Here is a 23,752-nt window from a genome sequence, read left to right as displayed (position 1 = left end):
GATATATTATGAAATCTGTCTCCTCCCTCAATATGAAGGAAGGTTTGCACAGTCAATTACCCGCCACCGCCTTCAATTATGAATTGTATACATGGGGTTATGCTATAAATAAGAACACACGGGAAGGGAGGGTGAGTGGGCATTAATAGCATGTGCATATAAGCCCACAGTACAAATTACTACTGGGCACTGATTAACCTAGGTTCATAGCAAATCTTATCACAGATCTCTAAAGGTCACCTGGGGTATATAAAGATCCAAATCTTAACCCATTTTTTTCACAAGAGAAAGTATAAGCTGCTAAGTAAACTGCACAGAGATAAAAAGCCTAAAAAAGCTGTTCAATTATTGGTGTTATGTTAACTTTGTGATTTGATTATTGATTGTGCTCATGCACAAGATGTGACCAATTGCTGTGTCTTAAATTGTTTTTTTAACTAATTCTAATATGTATTACTGTTAACTCCTTGATTTGACTAATGATGTACACTATAATCAATCCAGTTTTCATGTTGTTTAGTACTTTAGGTAAATGTAAGAAATTAGTTAACCTTTTAATTGTTTATGCTCTTAAATAAAAGTTATAAAAATCCACCAAATTGGTTTTCACTGACCAAATGGCAATAAGATAAAAACAACATTAGCTATAGGGACTTGAATTTAATATTAATAGAGCATTTGACTCAAGTCTTGGAAACCCTACTGTTGCTATTACAGAAGGCACAGAGCAAGCCTTCTGTCCCCAGGAAGGAGAAAAGTATCTGAGATGGACTTAAGACTGTGGCCTGCCCTTGAATAGAGAAGGGAGCATTTCCTCTTTTTGGTTCATCCACCAATTCAGGGATGATAGAACCTTGTCTTAAATGCATACTAGTGTGTCCAGATGCATCTGAGGGAGGTACAGTAACTTGAGATGCAGGCTGGCATGGAGGGTAGGGTGTCACATAAATACACACTGCCATATGCCCCAGGAGCCTGAGGGAATTCTTCACTGGGGTTCAGGGATGGTCCTTGAAGGATGCACAGAGGTTTCATAAAGCTAGAAACCTCAGAGCAGCAGAAAAGCTGTGCCTAGGGTTGAGTCCAGGACTGCCCTGATAAAATGTATTCTCTGGAGGATTGTGGGGATCAATTTCTCTTTGTTCACTGCCAGACTTAAGCATGAAAATATGTGAAACATGCAAGGGATATCTCTCTCTTCTGGCTGATGAGAGTGAAACACTGCCTTTCATAGGATGAAAACCCTCATCACAGATGAGAGGCTGTGATTTTCTCCTTTTACAAGCCTAAAGAAGGTGCTGTAACCAGGATGGATTGACACACGGAAACAAGCATTCCTCAAGTCATGGGCAGCATACCAATCTCCCAGATCTAACAAAGGGATAGTACTTGTGAAGGAAACCATATGGAAACATACCTTCGTGATGTTCTTGTTCAATTTCCAAAGGGCCAAAATGAGCCCAACACCTCTTCTTGCTTTGGATATTAGGAAGTAGCAGAAGTAGAATCCTCTGCCCTGGTACTGAGGGGGCACTTCTTCTCTGGCTCCCAAAGAACGTCGAGTCTGCTCTTCTTGTCTTAGTACAGACTCATGAGATGGGTTGACAGGGAAGGTGGGTGTGAAGGGTGGAGAAGACAGGAACTGCAGGGCAATCCCCGATTCTACCATGCTTAGTACCCACTGGTCTGAAGTGATGGACTGCCATGAATTTAGCAAATGTGACAATCTGCCCCCAAAGGAAGGATGATTTTCAATGAGATCCAGTATGGTCATTATGCTGTCCTTAATGGGGGAGTTAAACAGCCTGCTATGTGGCATAAGGTGGAAACACTGGAGGTGGATGGCTAGGGTCTCCTCTTTTGCTAGTTGTGCTCACACCTATACCAATCCGCCTCTCTAGGTATGTAATACTGCTGCCTCAGAAGAAATTGAGAGCAAAATTTTGTTCTTTTCATGACTGGTGTAAAGAGACCTAGGGATTTTAGCACTACCCTTGAATCTTTAGTGTATGCGTAGCTTTGTCTGTCTTTGAGAAAAATAATGCCCAGCCCTCAAAGGGGAGCTCTTCAGTGGTGCGTTTTACCTAAGGAATCCCCAGTCACTGAAGCCATGATGAGCGGCGCCTGGATACTGTCATTGCCATGACAGGCAGCTGCATCTGCCACAGCCAGAGAAGCCTACAGCATAGACATTGGAACCAGGTGACCTTCCACAAGAAGAGACTGGAATTGAATGTTGGAGTCATCTGGCAGCTTGCTGAGGAATCTGGCCAACTCATCCCAACTGGAATAATTATAATAGCCAAAAGGGCTTGATGATTCACAATGCATAGCTGTAATCCTGCAGCTGAATCTTCCTGCCAAAAAGATCCATTTTTTGCATCTTTGTTTTTGGGAGACACTTTTGCTCTTTCTTGGCAATGTATTTCATTTGCTGCTCCCACTGCCAGTGAGCCTAAAACTATTCGTGCCCTTGCAGAGGAACTTGGTATTGGCATTCTCTGTGCTTTGCCATTGGTGCAGTAAATGATGGGGTTTGCCATATGGGTTTTATAGGCTGCATAACTGCACCATTTATAGGGAGAGCAACTTTCCCTGACACAGCTAGGTGTAAAATGTGCGTGAGTTTGTGGGGATTTTTCTCCAAAATCTCTGTATCCCTAGAGATGTAGCCATCCTTTTCAGCAGCATCTGGTAGGACTTAAAATCATCTGGTACCAGAGAAGATGATTTTCGTACCAGGGCCTCACCTGGTGAAGAGGACAATGCGATCAGAGGAGGCAGGTTAGAACCCACCTGAAGCTGGACTTTCACTATTGACGCTGGAGGCCTGTCTGAAGCTGGCAGCAAACAGTGCTGACCCTTGATGTCTGCCAGAACCTCAGTATTGACATCAAGTGGTCTATTGGTACCGCATTGAGAAACTTCCTCCCTCAAGGATTTGTTTCTGTAGTGTACTGGTTGCCAGGTACGGACTTTGGATGGTCTTTTGGTATCAGGGAGAATTCCCTCCTTAGGAACTGATTTCTGTAGTACAGAGGCTCTAGATGCTGGAGGCATTCCCCACAGTAACCAGTAGGGCCAATGATAGGACTAGTGTGGTACCAAAGGACAATTGTTTCTAGACCAAAAATTCCATTCAGATGATATCAGGGGCTTCCAAGCTATTGGTACCATGTGCTGCAGCAGAGTAGTTACTGTTAGTCTTAGAGTTGGCATTGAAATTGCTGGAAGTAGTACCAGAAATTGCTGGTGCCATAAAAGATCCTGACGTGGGAGTCAATGTATTCACCACATGCGACAGGTCTGGCAGGGCACTGTCAGCCTGAATAATCAGCAAGGCTGGTACTGAGAGGCTTAGGAGATCCTTCACAGCTGTGTATGCCTCTGAGGCAATCACTATTGAACAGAGCCTGTGCCTTGCTTGGAACAGAGGTGAGGGCTCCAACATCTGTGCCAAGAAAGTAGTCTGTCTTGACGGCCCTGGAGTCAACAGCTCTGACCTCATCAAGCCACTAGTATATGGCTGTGACAGATATAATATCCTGCAATATCCTGGACAAACCTTATGGGATTAAGTTAAATCTTACTGAATCAAGTATTTTAGGAGTCCACTGTATTAAAAATACAAAAGTTTATGTACTATAATAGGATTGTATGGAATTTCTTTAGGAGAAAAAAACATCTCTGGGAAGTATTAGGAACGCCACAGGACTATGTGTGAAATGAATTTCCTAGGAGAAACTTGGGTGAAGGGAATGCAAATGACTCACCTCCGAATCAATCTTTTTGAAGCTGAACCTTGAGCAGAAAACCACTCTCTGGCTGATCACCTATTCACGGTCTCTTCAAAGCCCCAAACTGAATAAATGAGTGACTTACAGAATCATGAGGGTTCTTGTTATGAGCAAAGGGTGTTATGAACCTGAATCTGTGAAAACACTTGGGTGGGGGTTTTTGAAGGACTGCTCACATGCCAGAACTGATGTTGGAGTTGGGGTGATCTCTGGTAAGCTTATTATCATACATATAAAAAGAAAAGGAGTACCCGTGGCACCTTAGAGACTAACAAATTTATTAGAGCATAAGCTTTCGTGAGCTACAGCTCACTTCATCGGATGCATTTGGTGGAAAAAACAGAGGAGAGATTTATACACACACACACACACACACACACACAGAGAGAGAACATGAAACAATGGGTTTATCATACACACTGTAAGGAGAGTGATCACTTAAGATAAGCCATCACCAGCAGCAGGGGGGGGGAAAAGGAGGAAAACCTTTCATGGTGACAAGCAAGGTAGGCTAATTCCAGCAGTTAACAAGAATATCAGAGGAACAGTGGGGGGTGGGGTGGGAGGGAGAAATACCATGGGGAAATAGTTTTACTTTGTGTAATGACTCATCCATTCCCAGTCTCTATTCAAGCCTAAGTTAATTGTATCCAGTTTGCAAATTAATTCCAATTCAGCAGTCTCTCCTTGGAGTCTGTTTTTGAAGCTTTTTTGTTGAAGTATAGCCACTCTTAGGTCTGTGATCGAGTGACCAGAGAGATTGAAGTGTTCTCCAACTGGTTTTTGAATGTTATAATTCTTGACGTCTGATTTGTGCCCATTCATTCTTTTACGTAGAGACTGTCCAGTTTGGCCAATGTACATGGCAGAGGGGCATTGCTGGCACATGATGGCATATATCACATTGGTAGATGCGCAGGTGAACGAGCCTCTGATAGCTATTCCTACCTACATGCCTCTAGCTTTCATCCAGATCATACCACTCGATCCATTGTCTACAGCCAAGCGCTACGATATAATCGCATTTGCTCCAACCCCTCAGACAGAGACAAACATCTACAAGATCTCTATCATGCATTCCTACAACTACAATACCCACCTGCTGAAGTGAAGAAACAGATTGACAGAGCCAGAAGAGTACCCAGAAGTCATCTACTACAGGACAGGCCCAAGAAAGAAAACAACAGAACGTCACTAGCCATCACCTTCAGCCCCCAACTAAAACCTCTCCAACGCATCATCAAGGATCTACAACCTATCCTGAAGGACGACCCATCACTCTCACAGATCTTGGGAGACAGACCAGTCCTTGCTTACAGACAGCCCCCCCAATCTGAAGCAAATACTCACCAGCAACCACACACCACACAACAGAACCACTAATCCAGGAACCTATCCTTGCAACAAAGCCCGTTGCCAACTCTGTCCACATATCTATTCAGGGGATACCATCATAGGGCCTAATCACATCAGCCACACTATCAGAGGCTCGTTCACCTGCGCATCTACCAATGTGATATATGCCATCATGTGCCAGCAATGCCCCTCTGCCATGTACATTGGCCAAACTGGACAGTCTCTACGTAAAAGAATGAATGGGCACAAATCAGACGTCAAGAATTATAACATTCAAAAACCAGTTGGAGAACACTTCAATCTCTCTGGTCACTCGATCACAGACCTAAGAGTGGCTATACTTCAACAAAAAAGCTTCAAAAACAGACTCCAAGGAGAGACTGCTGAATTGGAATTAATTTGCAAACTGGATACAATTAACTTAGGCTTGAATAGAGACTGGGAATGGATGAGTCATTACACAAAGTAAAACTATTTCCCCATGGTATTTCTCCCTCCCACCCCACCCCCCACTGTTCCTCTGATATTCTTGTTAACTGCTGGAATTAGCCTACCTTGCTTGTCACCATGAAAGGTTTTCCTCCTTTTCCCTCCCCTGCTACTGGTGATGGCTTATCTTAAGTGATCACTCTCCATACAGTGTGTATGATAAACCCATTGTTTCATGTTCTCTCTGTGTGTGTGTGTGTATATAAATCTCTCCTCTGTTTTTTCCACCAAATGCATCCGATGAAGTGAGCTGTAGCTCACGAAAGCTTATGCTCTAATAAATTTGTTAGTCTCTAAGGTGCCACGGGTACTCCTTTTCTTTTTGCGAATACAGACTAACACGGCTGCTATTCTGAAACCTATCATACATGTAGGTTCTTTTATTGTTTCTAAGGTGTTTTCTCTTCAATGCTTTCACCTTAAGACTATAATGTGCTTTCTTAGACAGAGTTGTGTGGTAACTTACCCTGCGGCAATTACACTGTGTACCATCTCTGAAGAGAAGGCAAATGAGGGTTCCTTAGGCAGCCCATCTTTTGCTGCAGGTTTCACAGTATAGTCAGGGGACTGTGCAGCTTGGAAATGCCCAGTCAGAAGGAAGAGAGATGGGTGTCTTCAAGAGAGCCAATAGCTGGGGAGCTGGAAGCCTAGAGTGGGGGCCCTTGCTGGACCTTAGGGGAGAAATACAGGTGCAGTTGTCCTGAAATATGACAGCAGCTCCAGGGAGGAGTAGGCTGAAGGGCATATACTACTTCTGATACCTGAGTGGCTAGCCTCTGTGGTTGAGGGGTCCCACACCAAGGACTCTGATATGGAAGTCATTCTCTGCTTTGGCAGTTGCGGATGTCCTAAGCATTTGTGCCTCTTTGAGGTATGGCAAAGAGGATCTCTTCCCATCTCTATCCTCAGATAAGGCCAGGAGAGCACTCCTGGAGGAAGGAACTCTCTCTTGTTGACCAAGGCTGTACCAATGGCCTCCAAGAGGAAATACTTGGATTGTCCTCTCTGCTCCTTAGTTCTTGTCTTGGGAAATCAAACACCTGTCCCTCATGTGACCCTCACCTAAGCACTTCAGGCTATGAGAGTGAGGGCCAGTCACCAGCATCAGTTTGTGATTCTTGGAGCAGAGTTTGAAGCCAGGGGACATTGGAATAGTCTCCCACAAGTACCAGGCAGAGTCCACTGCTACCAACTATGGATATTATGGTGTGCACAACCAGTGATGAGCTGCCAAAATCTTAACAACGGGTTCCCACCTCACCCCACGAGGGGGTCATTGCCCACCTCCGCCCCCAGGACTCCTGCCCCATCCAACCCCCCCACATTCCTTGATGCCCCCCCAGGACCCCTGCCCCTCCCCTGTCCCCTGACTGCCCCCAGAACTGGGCAGGAGGGTCTCGTGGGCCACCGTAGTGGGTACCCACCCCACCCCTAGGAGCCAGAGGCACTTGCTGGGGGGTGAGGTGGGGAGTCCCGGCGGTGCTTACCTGGGGCAGCTCTCAGGAAACATCTGGCAGGTCCCTCTGGCTCCTAGGGGTGGGGCAGCATAGCTAGGGGGGCAGCGGCCCTCCCCCACCAATCACATCAAAAGTGGCGCCTTAGGCACCGACTCCCTGGGTTCTCTGGGGCTGGAGTACCCAGGGTGAAAATTTGGTGGGTGCAGAGCACCCACAGGCAGCTCCCCGCGCCCAGCCCCAGCTCACCTCCGCTCCGCCTCCTCCCCTGAACCCACCGCCCCGCTCTGCTTCTCTGTGCTGCCCCCCCCCCCCAGCTTCCTGTGAATCAGCTGTTTGGAGGAAAGCAGGGGAGGGCAGAGAAGCAGGCCACAGCTTCCCGCTCAGGCCGAGAGTGGCGGAGGTGAGCTGAGGCAGAGAGTGGTTCCCCTGCGCACCCCCCAGGGTTACCTGCTGCGGTGCGGGCGGCCCTCCTCGTGCCCCCCCCCGCCCCAGCTCACCTCTGCATCCCTGAGCCTGAGCAGGAAGCTACCGCTTGCTTCTCAGCTTGCCCTGGCTTCCTGTGCAAACAGCTGATTCGCGGGAAGCCGGCGGGGGGGGGGAAGCAGAGTGGGGTGGCGTGTTCAGGGGAGGAGGTGGAGCAGAGGTGAGCTGGGGCCGGGGGTGGGGAGCTGCTGGTGGGTGCTCCACACCCACCAAATTTTCCCCACGGGTACTCCAGGGCTGGAGCACCCGTGGAGTCGGCGCCTAAGGCGCCATTTTTGGCTCTTGCAGAACAACCAGTTCTAAAAGGGCTTCTAAATTTAAAAACCAGTTCTAGCGAACTGGTGCGAACTGGCTCCAGCTCAACCACTGTGCACGCTCCATTACAGCCCTCCCTTGTGCCAAAGCATGATGTTTCAGGAATCTGCATCTCTAGGAATTTCAGGAATGCAGGATTTCAGGATGCATTTCAGGAATCTGCATCTCAGATCACCTGCAGGTCATCTGTCTTGGTGCACTATTCACCCCTCTAACAGACGCATCTAAAGTCCAACCTTTTTTGGGGCAACGAAAGCTCAAACTATTAATCAAAGTCTCTCAACAAATCTACCTCTCTCTGGTCTCTGTCTTCAATCTCCTTACGCTATTCTGGAGTCTTCTCCTCCAGTTCTGAAGCTGAATACTGACTCCTCAGAATAGTCTCTCTGAAGGCTCTGCTCTTTTGCAGATTCTGGCTCAGGCTTCTTCACTGGAGTCCCTTTGGGTTCTCCTTTTCAGACTGAGCCCTCTCCCCTTTTATGAGGGACGGATATCTGTTTATTTATCACCTGATGCCTTCCAGTCCCACCCATCTGGTTGAGAAACAAGTAATCAGGTACATATGACACCTGTCATAATTAATTAGCTATTAAACCCTTTTCAGCCTATGATTGGGTTACAGTGGACAATTGGCAAAGAAAAAGAAAAAAAGGACAAAAGAAAGAGCTCAAAGACCTGAAAATGAGTACCAACTGACAACAAGAATAACTGACACCAAGAAACTAACTAAAAATGGTTTGTTTGCTGAAGGAACAGACGACATGCTTTGACCACCAGCCATAGTCAGTAAGAAGAAACTGAAGGATGGGTGGGGAGGCTCCATACTTTATATCCTTGGCTCAGAGCACGAGAATACCAGGCTAGAGGTGTGCCCCCCAACTACGGGTACTACTAAAGAAAACTCTCCAGCACCTGTGCATAAGATGTGCACAACCTAGTCTAATGGACATATGCAATCACTCAAAGAAGAACGAACAGATTCAGGGGCGGCAACGGAACTGGATTCATGTTATATCAAATGTTCTTCCACTTAAATTTTGCCACAACAGTGGTTTCAGCTCAACAAAATCATATTACAGCAAAGAAAAATTTTAAGGATACAACAAAACACATATTTTTCATTAACTTTGCCAGAGCAATCTGTGCAGCTGCAGATATTTTCTATGGTCCCTATTCTGCAAGGCACTTAAGCAATTGATTTTACACATGTGAATAGTCCCATTGAAATCATTAGAAGAATCATAGAATATCAGGGTTGGAAGGGACCTCAGGAGGTCATCTAGTCCAACCCCCTGCTCAAAGCAGGACCAATCCCCAACTAAATCATCCCAGCCAGGGCTTCGTCAAGCCTGATCTTAAAAACCTCAAAGGAAGGAGATTTTACCACCACCCTAGGTAACGCATTCCAGTGCTTCACCACCCTCCTAGTGAAAAAGTTTTTCTTAATATCCAACTGAAACCTCCTGCACTGCAACTTGAGACCATTACTCCTTGTTCTGTCATTCATAGGAGCTGTAGCAGTTTGAAGTCAATGGAGCTATTAACATGCTTAAAGTTAGGCACCTGCTTATTATCTTGCTGTATTACAGGTTGTACCAGATATATCTTTGTTAGGGAATACAGTAATATAGGGTAACTGCAATGGAAATTTCAGCTGCAGCAGCTCTACAATCAATGTATATCATGGAACAAAGATACAAATAAATGTGTTTGATACAATACAGAATGCCATTTTATATTTTATTTATACACTTGTATATTTTTGTTGCTCCTATTGTAAATTTTTAAGGAATATTTTTTTTCTTATAGAGTATCCAATTCAGCAATCTGGTTGAAATTCATCCACGTGAAACCCAATAATCCTAGCTGTTGAAGATGAGAAATTAACTAAAACATTTACAGTTACCACCTTCTATGATATGTGCTTACCTTCCTCTTTTTCTTTTGATTTTGTAGAATTTTCTTCTTTCTTTTGCTTTGCTTCTAGTAGTTCACGTTTCAGCTGGCGTACTTCTTTGCGTAGTTCTTCACTGCAAAGAGAACAATATTTACATGAGTCTAATCTTCTAAGAATGTAAAGCCACTCAGGAGAAACAGAGTCAAAGCTAATGGGCAGTAAATCTCTGATGTAAACAAAGGGAATGTATTGCCTCACTCTTGTTAAGTTTGGTATGAAGAACTTGGCTTAAAAGTCAATTGGAACGTTAAAAAAGCTCTTCTTTACATTAGCAAAGACAACAAAAGAATATGATAAATGGTTTCTTTTCAGAGCCCATTAGAAATATGTCAAACGCATGAGACAACCAGAACAGGGACCCTGCATTTATACTTTGATTCATTAATTTAACATTGTATCATCCATAATACTTAACTACAAGAACCACACTTAAAGGAAATAAAGAGCAGAGGGATCTCAAAACAAAACATAACATTGTCTTGTGAAATGCAATGTACTGAAGTGATAATTCTTCCAATCTAAGATTTCATATATGGACAGTAAATGGAGTTGATGAATCTGCATAAATATGATCCAATACCAGATTAAGTATTTTTAAAACTGTATTTTAAGCGTTATGAACTTTACAAAACAGTGAATATCTGAAAAAGGTAGAATGGAGAAAACCAAAAGGGTGAGACAGAAGTTACATTAACACTGAGTGATGAGTCTGTTTTGTTAGTTTATAATACGTTTTAAATGTTTTCTGCTGAACTTCCGTATTATGATCAGAACGATACTTGTTTTCTTTCAATTGCTTTTTCTAGGGGAATTGTTTCTTTGGCTCTTCAATTATTAATAAAACTATATAGATGAATTATTGACTGTACAAAGCTATCCCCAAAAAGTGTTTGTTCAATTCTGCAAAAGACAATCACACTGTATGAAGAGATAATTCACTGAGTTCCAAAATGAAGTCTAGTTAGTGATAGAAAAAGTGTGAAACCCATGATTACTGACCACTATTTCAAGCTTTTTTGGTATTCTAATTTATATATTCTCTGTTTTGCTTTTTAAGTTGTAACTGATTTAGTGCTCATGAAAGTGACTGAATAGCAACACTGGCTAGAGCTGAACATAATGCAGGAATGTGCTGTGCAAGCTTCCCCCCACAGTTCTGTCAGTGCACTTTAATTCTGATCTGTAATACCTTTGTTATTCCAGTCCTGGGCCTCTCGAGTCAAAACTTGGAATTATGTGCTGATTAATTCTTTTGATTTTTATTTTTAATCATATACGTGAATGGGATGCTTGTGAAAAGTAGCCGAATAACTAGAATATGAAATCACTGATTTATTTACAGAAAAGGTATAGCATGGTCAGGAACAGTGCAAACTCTGCCTTATTGTTTGAAAGTAGCAGCCGTGTTAGTCTGTTTTCGCAAAAAGAAAAGGAGTACTTGTGGCACCTTAGAGACTAACAAATTTATTAGAGCATAAGCTTTCGTGAGCTACAGCTCATTGAAGGGACCACTTAGGGTTAGAGGACAGTCTTATCTCTATGCTCATTCAATCCTTCACATCTGTAAGATACTTCTGCTATTTCACTTTGCTAACAAGTGGAGGAACACTTCAAGTAGCCGCAGGTTAATTCTTGCTGACTCACTTAGGCTTTTAATATTTACTCTGAATATAAAGAAGATTGACATATCCCCTAGAGAGAAAGCTTAGATCTGGGATGGACAGACCAAGGAAGGACCCCTAAGTCAGCTAAAACTGGGCCATCTTTAATAACGCCAGCAATCGCTTCCTTGCCAGGGGTAGCTTCACCCGATTTGCCATCTGGAGGTTCATCCACAAGGCCTGGCTCAACTGCGTCCAACTGAACGGAGCTGTCCGCCATGGGAATCGGGACAAGCGATGCAGGAAGTACGGCTACACCAATGAGATGCTACCCCACGTCCTGTGTAGCTGCAAGCCCCATTCGAGAGCTTGGCAGCTGCGACACAACGCCATCCAAGATCGCCTGGCCAGAGCCATCCCGCCACCTGTGAGGAAGGTTGCCATAAACTCCGCCATCCCCGGAATCAACAGCCAACTGCAACCGGACACTGTCATAACCAACAAGGACTGGAAGAAGATCATCATGGTGGACGTCACAGTGCCCTTCGAGAACAGGACCCCAGCCTTCCACGATGCCCGAGCTCGAAAGGTAGAGAAATATGCCCCTTGGGCCAAAACCCTGAGAGCTAAGGGTTACCAGGTCCAGACACATGCACTGATTGTCGGAGCCTTAGGCGCATGGGACCCCAGTAATAAGCAAGTTCTGAGATAATGCGGAATCGGTCAACTCTGCGCTTGGCTGATGCGGCAACTCATAGTGTCAGACGCAATCAGGTGTGTCGAGGGGCGGCTACATAGAACACATCACCAATATTGGCAATACCGGGGGGGATAAGCTGGAGTGCTGATGAGAAGTGCAGTCAGGAAAGTAACAAATACTTTCCTCATGGATTGTATTTTCTAAATAGACAACCAACCTAATTCTCAATTACTGAGGGACAATCTCCACTCATTTATATATTTTGCTTTCCACAACCAAATCTCTGTACAACTTTTTATGAGTGATGTACCCGAGTATTTGGATTCTAATATCTGAACTGTGTTGTTAAATCTATTCACCTAAATTTGGGTTATTGCTGATTATGTACTTACTAAGCACTATACACAGATGCACAGACACTGTTTTCCCAACCTATGTATTATATAATTTTTTTAACATTAGCTTTAATAAAAATTTTAAATTTGTGATCTTGACACTATTTACTGGAAATTGGACAGAGACCAACATATTTCACGTAGATCACCAAGTAGCCAACTGGTAAGAATTTGCCTGAATACTGACCGGGGCTACATTTTAATCAGCTTCTAGAGGTGAAGAGTAGGTTTGTGATGTGCAAAAACATGGGTTAGGATGAGTCTAAACAACTTAGTTTTCCACTTAGAACCTGTGATAATGAAGGGCGGGGAAAGAGTAAGCTCCCTTTTATGGGCCCAGCCAGCCAGTTAGCTATAAAATCCCTCTTAGTAGCTGTTCTCTACTTGCTATACCTGTAAAGGGTTTTAAAAAAAGCGAGTGGGCACCTGGCCAAAAGAGCCAGTGGGAAGGTTAAAACTTTTTAAAATTAAAACAAGACTTCACCTTTGTCTGTCTGTCTGTTGTTCTCCAGAAAGAGGGAACAGAGCTGCGATGCTGTAAGAAGCTTGGGGACAGGTATGAAAAATCATCAGATCATACCTAGACAGTACTCATTTGAAACCCCAGATATGTAAGTAGATCAGGAAATGTCTTGAAAGACATGATTAGGTTTATCTCTCTTTTATTTCTTTATGGCTTATGGACTCCTCTGTGCTAACCCCAAATGCTTTTGTTTTGCTTGTAACCTTTAACCTGGACTCAAGAACGTTATTCTTGATGCTTAATCCTTGTAAGTGTTTTGTTTTTTTTTTTAAAAAAACAAAAAAAACCTAGCAATAGCCTAAGGCTACCTTTGGCTTTCGGTATTAGGAAATACTGGAAATAGAAGCCTTCATCCCTGAGCTCCTGAGGAACCTCCTCCACTGCCCCTAGCAATAGGATCAACTGCACCTCCTGCATGAGGAGTTGCTCGTGAGAAGGGTCTCTGGAGAGGGACTAGGAAAGGGGGTGGTAGGGCAAGAGGACACAGAATTGGATGGAGTATCCACTCCACCATGTGGAGCACCCAGTGGTCTGAAGTGATACAGGACCATGCACAATAGAAAGAGGACAGTCAAGAAGAAAAGGTAAGGCAGTGTAGATCCAGTCTATGATGTGGTGTGCTGTCCTCTAATACACCTTCAAAAGGCCAGTTTGGGACCAGAGGGTGGCTTGGGCTGGCTAGAACCCTGGCCACTCCTGCTTCTCCTCCGAGAACCATTAGTTCTGCTGATGGAATCTCGGAAGAGGTTGCGGTTAGAAGTGTCTCCGCTGTGTGGTGGGAGTGTGCAGGCCCGACTTGAGGGTGGCTCGTGAGTCTTTCAGACTGTGTAACCCCTTGTCTGTCTTTTCAGAGAAACGAGTCTCACCCTCAGATGGGAGATCCTGAATAGTTTGCTGGATCTTGTAAGGGAGCCCCGAGACTTGGAAACAGGAGCCCCTCCTCATGGCTACCTCAGTCACCATGACCCTAGTGGCGGAATCTGCAGCGTTCAATGTGGCCTAGAGGGAAGCCCGGGAGACTAGCTTCCCCTCTTCCTCCAAGGCTGAGAACTCAGTTCGGGAGTCCAAAGAGAGGAGCTCTGTAAATTTAGCCATCGCCGCACAGGTGTTATATGAGTACCTGCGGACGATGGCTTGTTGGTTCGAGATATGGAGCTGCAGACCCCCTGTAGAATAAATCTTTCTCCAAACAAGGTCTAGACACTTAGCCTCTCTGTTTTTTGTGGAGAGCCTTTGGAAGCCCTGTCTCTCACACTGGTTAGCAGCATACACAACAAGAGAGTCAGGGGTGGGAGGGAGTATAAATGTTTGAACCCTCTGGAGGGCACGAAATAAGGCCTCTCATTGCACTTGGCAGTGGCTGGCAAGGAAGCTGAGGCCTGCCACAGGGTCTTGGTACTGTCCAAAATTGTTTCAATGAGTGGTAGGGCAATACGGGAAGGTCCTGAGGGGGCGAGGCTGTCCACCATGGGATCAGCCTCCTCGACTACCTCCTCGGCATTAATGCCCAGACCCTGAACAGCTCTACGCAGTAACTGCTGCGGCACCTTGTTGTCCTTGAGTGCTGGGGCTATGGCTGTACCTGCCAATTCTTCATCAGGTGACAATGAAGAGGAAGCGCTCATAAGGAGCGGATGCTGCCTGCCATCCATCCCCAGGGGGGTCCCTCAACTCTTGGGGCAGTGTCGGTGCCAATGGTGCGCTCGACAGTGCTGGGGCTGCAGATGCTGAACCAAGTGTTGGTGCTGTCATCAGTACAATGGGAGGAACCATCAATAGAGCTGGTGCCGATCCCCTTGTCTGTGCCAATGAAGACAGAGGGCCCGTCGCTGGCATCGGCGTCTGTGCCACAGTTAGCGTTGACAATGGTGCAGGCGTGGAAATCAGGCACATCAACGGTGCCGAGGACGTTGCCAAGGGCAGCACCAGGGTTGTGCCAAATCTGGTGTCAATGACGGTGCCACTATCAGAGGCATTGGTGTATGGGCAGGTGCCAAGGGAAGCTGCGCAGCCGATGGCGGGATGAAGGTGGCTCAGGCCACAGAAGACGCAGCGGAATGGTGACCTTGGGTCCCTCCTTGGCAAAGCCCAGGCGGTCTGGAAGGGCCACTGTGGTGGGTTGTGCATTGTGGAGGCCATGCCCGAGGCTCCTTCCTGTCTCTCCTGGACTTCTATCTATGGCTCCTACTTCTCCTGGAGCAATAGGAGTCGGACTTGACTCCGAGGTCTCCGAGACTGAAGACCATGGAGGAGCCGAGCCTCGGTGCCTCAAGAGCTTGGGGAGGGGGTAGGCTTTCTGTCCGAGTGAGAGCGCCTGGACATTATAGCCAGCTTCCCTCTTGACTGCACCGGAGGGGCAGGTGAGTCAGGCAGCGCTCGAGGTTCTTCCCTCCTCGGGGGATAGAATGGCGAGGTAAGGTGCAGGAGGTTCTAAGCAGCTTGGTAAGCCTCCGACATCGAAGGGAGTTGTAGCTGCTGTGTAGGGACTGGTGACTCTGAGGGACCCGGACTCAACTGCCTCGCCTAGGCAGGATTCAACACAGTATCAGTAGGGGAGCTGGAGCTGAGGCCCACCTAGGGTCTCATTTCTCTGGATTTAGCTGGAGTTGAGCAGCTGTCCAGCTTCTTTTTCTTCTAAGGCACCAGCGAGGGGGATGGGTGCCTGCTCTCAGCCGGGCCTCGTGAGGTGCCATGTCGATGCAGAGCATCCCGGGACGAGTCCTTTCTTGATGGCGAGCTTGACAACGGTGCCGGGGCACTCCGTGTAGAGGACAACGCATTAGGAGCCAGGTCCCCTGAGCCCAGGTGCAAGTGGGATCATACAGTTGCCTCCATGAGGATCACATTAAGCCACTGTTCCCTTTCTTTAAGAGTTCTAGGGTGGAACTCGCAGATCTTACAGCAATCCTTTTGGTGGCCCTCCCCTAGGCACCATAAACACGAAGAGTGTGGATCATTCTTTGGCATGTGCTTTGCACTGGGCACACAGTTTTTAAACCCCAGGGACCGCGGCATACCACGACTCCAGGGAGGCGGAATGGGGGGAACAACTCTATACTAAGAACTGTAATACTAATAATGGATACTAAGATAACTATATACAGGTAACTGTAGAAGGCGCTTGCTAAGCAAGGGCTACAGGAAGTTCCAGCCAACCGTCACTGGCAGTAAGGAGGAACTGAAGTGGTGGCGGACCATATATTGAGCATTATGAAGGCACAATTCCAGTGGGTGCCCAGACCAGCCCAACAGATGCTTCTATGGGAAAAAATCTATCGTCCACCATGCACATGCGCAAGCACACACACCCACACATCTCCTGCCCCTTAGCTCCTGAAGAACCTCCTCCACTGCCCCTACAGCGAGGAGCGACTGCACCTCCTGGATAAGGAGTTGCTGGTGAGAAGGGTCCCAAGTGGTGCCGAGGTGAACAGTGCTGTATCGGAGAAGGTGATCGCCACATCACGGCCGGCTTGCATCTAGATGACGCCAGGTGCGGCAGCACCAGGGGCTTGTCCCTGATAGCCAGATGTGGAGAGGATGTCACTGCTATTAGGTCCATGGCTCAAAGGTTCAAAAGCATCTGAGGTGGAGGGGGACTCCAACTCCTCTACGTGGCACTGTCTGTCCAGGGAGTTGCTGGGTGCCGGGCTCAATGGTCCCCTCTAGGGAACCGAAGTCAACGGCGCTGACTCCTGGTCCTTGGGCTCTGAGTGCTTCTTCATGGGACGCACTGCTGTTGTGCTTGGCACTGCCTTCGGCACCGGGGAACAACCCTTCTCCATCTTCTTGTGCTGCATAAGCGGCACCGGTGAGTGCGAGCAGTGCCTGGTTGCCTGCGCCGCCTATGGGGGAGCGCCGGTGCCGAGGGTCTCTCGAATCAGAGTCTTTCCTCTGTGCTGTGTCCTGCACTGAGGCCGGAGTGCTACGCACCGATGCACTTGGTGCTAAATCCCGGCGCTCCGTGGCGGTCTGTGGATGGAGAGTAGACTCTATCAGAAGTTGTTTCAGACAGAAATCCCACTCTTTCTTTGTCCTAGGGCAGAAAGACCTGTAGATCTTGCACCTTTGGTGCTCTTCCCCCAGACACTTCAGGTATGCTTCATGGGGGTTGCCTGTTGGCATGGGCTTACCACAGGTCCTACAAGGTTTAAATCCTTGGCCCCAAGGCATGCCCTGGAGCCGAGAGTAGGTAAGGGATAGGGGAGGACTCATAACCTGAACTACTATATACACTATGTACACAAAACTAAACTAACTACTAACTGAAACATAGACTAAGACTCAAGAAGAAAGCCAAGGGAAGCACTTGCTAGGCAAGCAAACGCAGTTCCAATGGCCATCATGGATGGTAAGCACAGTTGCCAACTTTCACGTGGTAAATAAGCACCCCGAATTTCACAATAAGCCAAAAATCAAGCTAATCCCATTTCAAAACAAGCCAATCCCTAAGAACCTCCACACTCTATGTGATTAGATTCCCCCAGTGTGCAGTCTGGGACTGCGGCTGGCCTGTTGTGCATCCCTGACTCTCTCCCCCGCCCGCCCCTGCTTGTCAGGGGCCGATCAAAAAAAGAAGCAATAAGCAACAAGCTACAAGCCAAAAACTAGCCAACAAGCAACTCATAAGCCAATTAAGCCAAAAACAAGCCCAATTTCTGCATTTTTTTTTTCGTGGGTTTGGCATGTCTGATGGTAAGAAGGAACTGAAGGGGGGTTGGGTCGGCAGGTCATATACTGAGCATCATGAAGGTGCCACTCCAGGGGACTCCACAGCCAAACCAACGAGAGCTGCTAACTTTCCGATGACCATGCATGTGGTGCGCGCACACCTGATTAGAATCGACATGAACAAGCACTCAAAGAAGAATGTTATTTACATGCACACGGTTAAAGTAATTGCAAAGCAGAGAGAAAGAGAATTTTTTCCCCAGAGTATGATGGGGATTCATTTTTCATTTATTATAGGTTTGGATCAGATAAATGTAAGTGTATTCACATGATCAATGCTCTATGATTATACACAGACATTGGTGAAATTCTGTCCTCTCCATTTTCTTCTTCTGTGTTTGCATCTAATTTACTTTGGAAAGATTGTTCAGTGTTAATAACCTTCATCTGAACTTGGATTGGCATTTGAACTTGGATTGGATTCCTGGGGACTACAGGAAATAGGACCTCAATTTGTGGTGAGTCAAGATTCTACATTTCTTTTCTCAAGATTTCAGGTGTCAGCTTGTGTGTCTTCAGGACATTTTCATTACGGTAATTTGCAGTTTACATTTTGCTGATCTAAATTCCCGTTGGCTATTCTTCATTTGCTAACCTAAAACACATAAATGTAATGTCCTTGGCACAGAATGGTTGCAATATTTCCACTCAGAGAACAAAGTAGATTACTGACAGTAAGTAAGCCTAATGTAGTGCATACAACATTTAGAGCACTTTGGGATAATTTATTTATCTTGTCTATACTGAGTTAAAGAACATCATGCCTATGTGGCAGGCCTTGGCATATTGCTTCTGCAAATCATAGAAAGAGATATATTCCAAAGAACACCTCTTAAAATACATTTCATGAACATTAATCTTACCAACAATCATCACAAAGTTTAAAGAGCTTGCAATTTATTGCTGGTGATATATATTTCTATCCTTCCTAATAGTGCACTGCACCACTTCTGCAAATGGATGTATACGGTTTTTTATTTTGAGGGGTGCTAAGTGGTTCTTTTGACCACTTTAATTATAGTAATCTCAATATCCATCTGAAAATTATTAAACAACTGCTATTTTACATGTTCAAAAATCACATTGTACTCCGTGAATACAAGAATCTCACTTTATCTTTGGGACTGGTCAAAGGTACCTTTATTTTAAACTAGTGACATTACTCTCATTCCGTTATTAATATTTTAGAGGTGGAAATATATTTTCCCACAGTACTTTAGATCTTGTGTCTCTCAGCTTCTGTTTTTCAAAATATTTGTTTCATAAAAAGTGCTTTGTTTGTAATCCATTCTTATTTATTTGCTATTTCACCAAACTTTAAGAATCTTTTTGATATTTTGATCCAGTTATTCATTCAATGCTGTTTTCTTCTCTAGAAATAACAGTATGTAGAATCAGTTTCCAACCTGATTTTTTAAAATCTTGCAAGAGTTTCATTTCCATAAGACTAAGATCAAAAGAAAATAAGAAGTTAGTAAATGAACTCTTTTCATTCAGATTATAAAAGCAGACTATGACTGCATAGTGAGCACTTCTAAAATTTGCCCTGAGGTGATTACACGGTTGCCTCATCATCTGGCATTGATAAAATTTGCAAAATTGGTTTGATGCTGTTCTACAACTCTGGCATTATGCACTTCCTGTGTAGATATTGTTGCAAGAGCAATGTTTAAATCACACTTTGTCTGCACTCAGTTCTGGGCTTCTATTTCTTCAATGGTAGTCATAAGGCCATGATTATTATCTATAGATTAGTTGGCAGTCACAAAAACACTTTAAATTGAGATACAGTTTCCTTCTCTTTTGTACAACTTATAACATATAGTATTTTGAAAAATTATATGATAGAAATAACTTGATGATGTTTGAATTTTTCACATTTCCAGGATATGATTGTTGCAGCAGAACACATAAGTCAGGACTATAGCAATGCCAATATCTGTTGATATGACCTTCCAAACTAAAGCTCTATTATTACATCATCTTTGTGTAAATTGCATTGTCCCCAGTTTTAAAAGACAACATTAGTAGAGCACACGGCTAACTTGAACAGGGCACCTAAGCAAACATCAAGTTTCTCCTACTTGGTTGTGGCATAGACAGGACTCAGTTTTAATCTAATCAAATATTTCCCAGAATACTCAATGGCATAAATTCATCAGATGTCAACATTGTATCAGAGCAGTAGATAAAAGATTCAAAAACACCTATAATTATTGCAGGGATCATTATTGGCAGGTGAATCAGAAGCATGCAGAATAACTGTAGTGTAATCCTATCCATTCAAGTTTCACATTATTCAACTTAACATTAATACACAAATAAATACAATTTTGTCCTATGGTAGAAGATACAACGCTGTAGAAACAAAGCCAGCCTTATTTCTGAAAGTTTCAAAACCTGACTGTAAAACGGGCACTTTAGATGAAAGAGACTGGATTCTAGGTGCAACTTCATCCACAGCTCTATGCTGAAATTCCAGAATCCTAATTAAACTCCCCTAATCATACATGCCCAAGAACAAATGACTGTTTTAACACCATTTGTAAGGTTGGTATGTAGCAATGTTACTATTTTATTTTAATACCCTCTTATGATAGACCATAAAACTCTGAAGTGGGATAATTAATTCAGTGGCTGCAGCACTGCCTGAGTAATATAGGCCATACTGTTTTCTTGGCTGAGGGTGACAGGAAAAAAAAAAATCACGCACCTCAGCACAACTAGGATTTATTTATGCCCTGAAGGCACTGGCACATGCTGGGCTGAAATGTAAAGTGCCTCCTGAATATCCCAGGTGCAGAATAAACAATCTTGTTACTACTCCTCTTAAGGGAGTGGTGTATGCCTCCTTCCAGAGCCAGGGTTTTATTCCCTTTCCTTTTTGGCTTGGTTAGTTCTACTAGACGCACAAGAGCAAAGAGCAATCCTTTCTCACCAGAGACTGCAAGGATTGCAGTTGTGGGTTTCCTGTACAGAAGAGAGGGTCCTTGATCACCTATACTGGGGCCAACCACAACCTGGCCCTTAAACCAAAACCTTAAACTTCTGATAACTATGAATTTTTTATTTTGTACATTGAATTGCCATCACTGAACAGCAGAAGTGTCACAGTAGTAAACTGATGCTTAACAACAACGGTATTCACTGCGGGTTCCTTATATCTGGAACTAGACCTCCCACATACATGTGTATCCAACAGTGTTCTTCATTTCAATTATCTATAAACTTGAACATTTATGACCTTCTTATGCCAAGAGATTTTTTTAAATTGATATCTAATCTTCTCCTTTGTAGTATTCCAGCCACCTAATGTTAGCATATTACCTAGAATTCACCCAGCAGTAACTGTTAACTGCTCCTTTATGATTTCCACAAAATCAGAATCTTTAAATCATCAGCCTCCTGTAAAGTGCTGGTAAAATTTAAGAGTAATTTTAAACTGTTATGAGATCAGTGCAAGAAGAGCTTTAGAGTAATATTTTCATAAGTGGTTAAGTAATTTAGCAGCTTAAGTCTTAATTTAAAAAACAGACACTTAGTTGCTTTTAAAAAAATTATCCTCCATTTCTATTATTTTATAGTCATGTTTCAGCTAAATACCAGAGTAGGAATCCAGAGTAAGTATTAAGCCCACTAAGGATTTGTCTACATGTTAGGGTAATGCCTAATATGGGGCTGCAATTTCTAAAGTGTACTAAGTTGTTGCACATTAATAGGTCCATCAAGACCCTGCTAGTAGACACTAAATGTTCCCTAGTGTACTTTACCATAGGGCTGTTTCAAGCTATGAACCCAGTAGAGCACATTACCCCACCACATAAACAAGCCCCAGTCCTAAGTGATAACTTTTTAAATACTGGCATTAATATTCACATAAACAACAGTTTAAAACGCCTTTGCTTTGTTTTTTAAAGGAAACTTACCCTCATTATTTTTCTTAGAAAGCAATGACAGTAGCTCTTGCTCTCTGTGACTGGAATTGGACCATAAGGTTGAAAGATATCAGCCATTAAATTGCTTTATCAACAAGTGACTAACACCAATCCATTGCAGATGTATCATGGTCAGCAACTGACCATTTTGAACTATCTGTTCCATTTTATCACAGAACCAAAGAAATGTAGGGCTAGATGGGACCTGGAGAAGTCCAGCCCCCTGCACTGAGGCAGGACCAAGTAAACACAATCTGCAGAGTTCCTCACTGATAATTAGAAGTGTAAAAATGACTGTACAGTAATAATAATAGCCACAGACTGATAAAGACCTGTGGGTGTGCTTAGAAAAGGATTACTATATATTATTTACTTTTTAGAGATCTCTTAATACTGGTTTAACCGGTTTGTGTGTGTGCATATTGATCAATACCTGTGTTCCATCTTTATATTATCAAAATATCTTCAACTCTTCATAACAGTTCGGTGAAGCTTTCTTCACAAGGCAGACTATTCTATGTTTCTGTTTTTAATACTAAATAAGCCTCTTATATTTTTCATCCACATTTTATAAGATTAAGAAAGGGATGTCAATTTGAAAATTATTCAACATAAAAATTTTTTAATTCTACACCTGTCTCTGACTGACACATAATTGAGGTCTCAAGTTGTATTAAAACATCCTTGGATTGTCTAAACATTATGACAATTTTTTTTAACTCAAGTGTTGCATTCAACATGGGGAATTCTATATTAGACTTTATGATGGGTCACAGAACTAAAATTTAATGATGCCTTGGCTGCAAGTGATTGTGACTTGATTTTTTGTGCATGCACATAAATACAAAGTCCCAATAAGTAACCTATATACCTGGTACTTCAAAATGGATAATTTCACAAAGCTGAACACAATTAAGAGTTAAATCAGCTGGGAAGAGAATTTAACTGAAAAATGTGAATGACAATTGGAAACTGTTAAGAACATTTTACTAGATACTCAAAAGGCCATAATAACACAATCGAAAAAGAAAGCCATACTGGCTAAAAGAATCTATGTGGCTTAAAAGAGAAATAAAAGCAGCTATAATAAAAATTATAAAAAATTATATAAAACCAATGGAAAACAGGGGAAGTTGAAAGCAATAAATATAAATTAGAATCTAGAAATTGTTAAAAAAAAATTGATAAGGGAAGCAAAATGGACACTAGGAGAAACCTATAGTCAGGAGAGTTAAGGACAATAAGAAAGAGGTTTTAAATATATAGTAGGGACAAAAGGAATCCTAACATTGGTACTGAGCCATTACTATATGAAAATGGTAGTACTGTTGAAAGTAATGCAGAAAAAGCAGGAGCGTTCAATAAATATTTCTGTTCTGTAATGGGGGGGAGGGGACAAGGACAGGGACAAGTGATGTAGTCGTATCATATGATGATGAGAAATACTTTCCATTCCACTAGTAACTCGGCAGAACATTAAAGAGCAGCTGTTAAAGATACACATTGTAAAATAAGCAGGTACAGATAATTTGCATCTGAGTTTTAAAAGATTTGGCTGAGAAGCTCTCTGGACCATTAATGTTGATTTTCAAAAAGTCCTAGAACAAGGGGAAAGTTGTAAGAGTGGAAGAAAGCTAATGATGTCACGATATTTTAAAAGGGTAAATAGGATGACCTGGATACCAGACAAAATAATGGTATTGCTGATAAAGAACTTGATTGACAAAGAATTAAATGAGAGTAATACAATTAATGCTTATCAACGTGTATGAAAATCAGATCTTGTCAAATTAACACCTTTTTTGATGAGATTACAAATTTGGTTTACAAAGGTAATGGTATTGATGCTGATTCTGTAAAGCATTTGACTTGGTACCCACACAACAATTTGATTAAGAAATTAAAACCATATACAAATCAAGATGGCACACATTAAGTAGATTAAAAACCAGCTAACTGATAGGACTCGAAATGTAATTGTAAATGGGGAAATCATCATTGAGTGGGGGTATT

General features: G+C 43.6%; 1 protein-coding gene across 5 annotated transcripts in view; it reads right to left on the bottom strand.

Annotated features, from left to right (window-relative positions):
• CWC27 (CWC27 spliceosome associated cyclophilin) overlaps positions 1-23,752 on the bottom strand; it is a 207,556-nt gene that overhangs the window by 70,819 nt on the left and 112,985 nt on the right. For all 5 annotated transcript variants that reach the window (XM_038401697.2, XM_038401704.2, XM_038401696.2 and 2 more), the window contains exon 11: positions 9,827-9,927. In XM_038401697.2, coding sequence (XP_038257625.1) covers positions 9,827-9,927 — 101 coding nt within the window. The remainder of the gene's footprint in view (positions 1-9,826; positions 9,928-23,752) is intronic.

This window comes from Dermochelys coriacea, chromosome 5 (genome assembly GCF_009764565.3).
Source record: "Dermochelys coriacea isolate rDerCor1 chromosome 5, rDerCor1.pri.v4, whole genome shotgun sequence".
NCBI lineage: Eukaryota > Metazoa > Chordata > Testudines > Dermochelyidae > Dermochelys > Dermochelys coriacea.
Note: the sequence above shows the minus strand (reverse complement) of the source record. Positions and strands in the feature narration are given on the sequence as shown.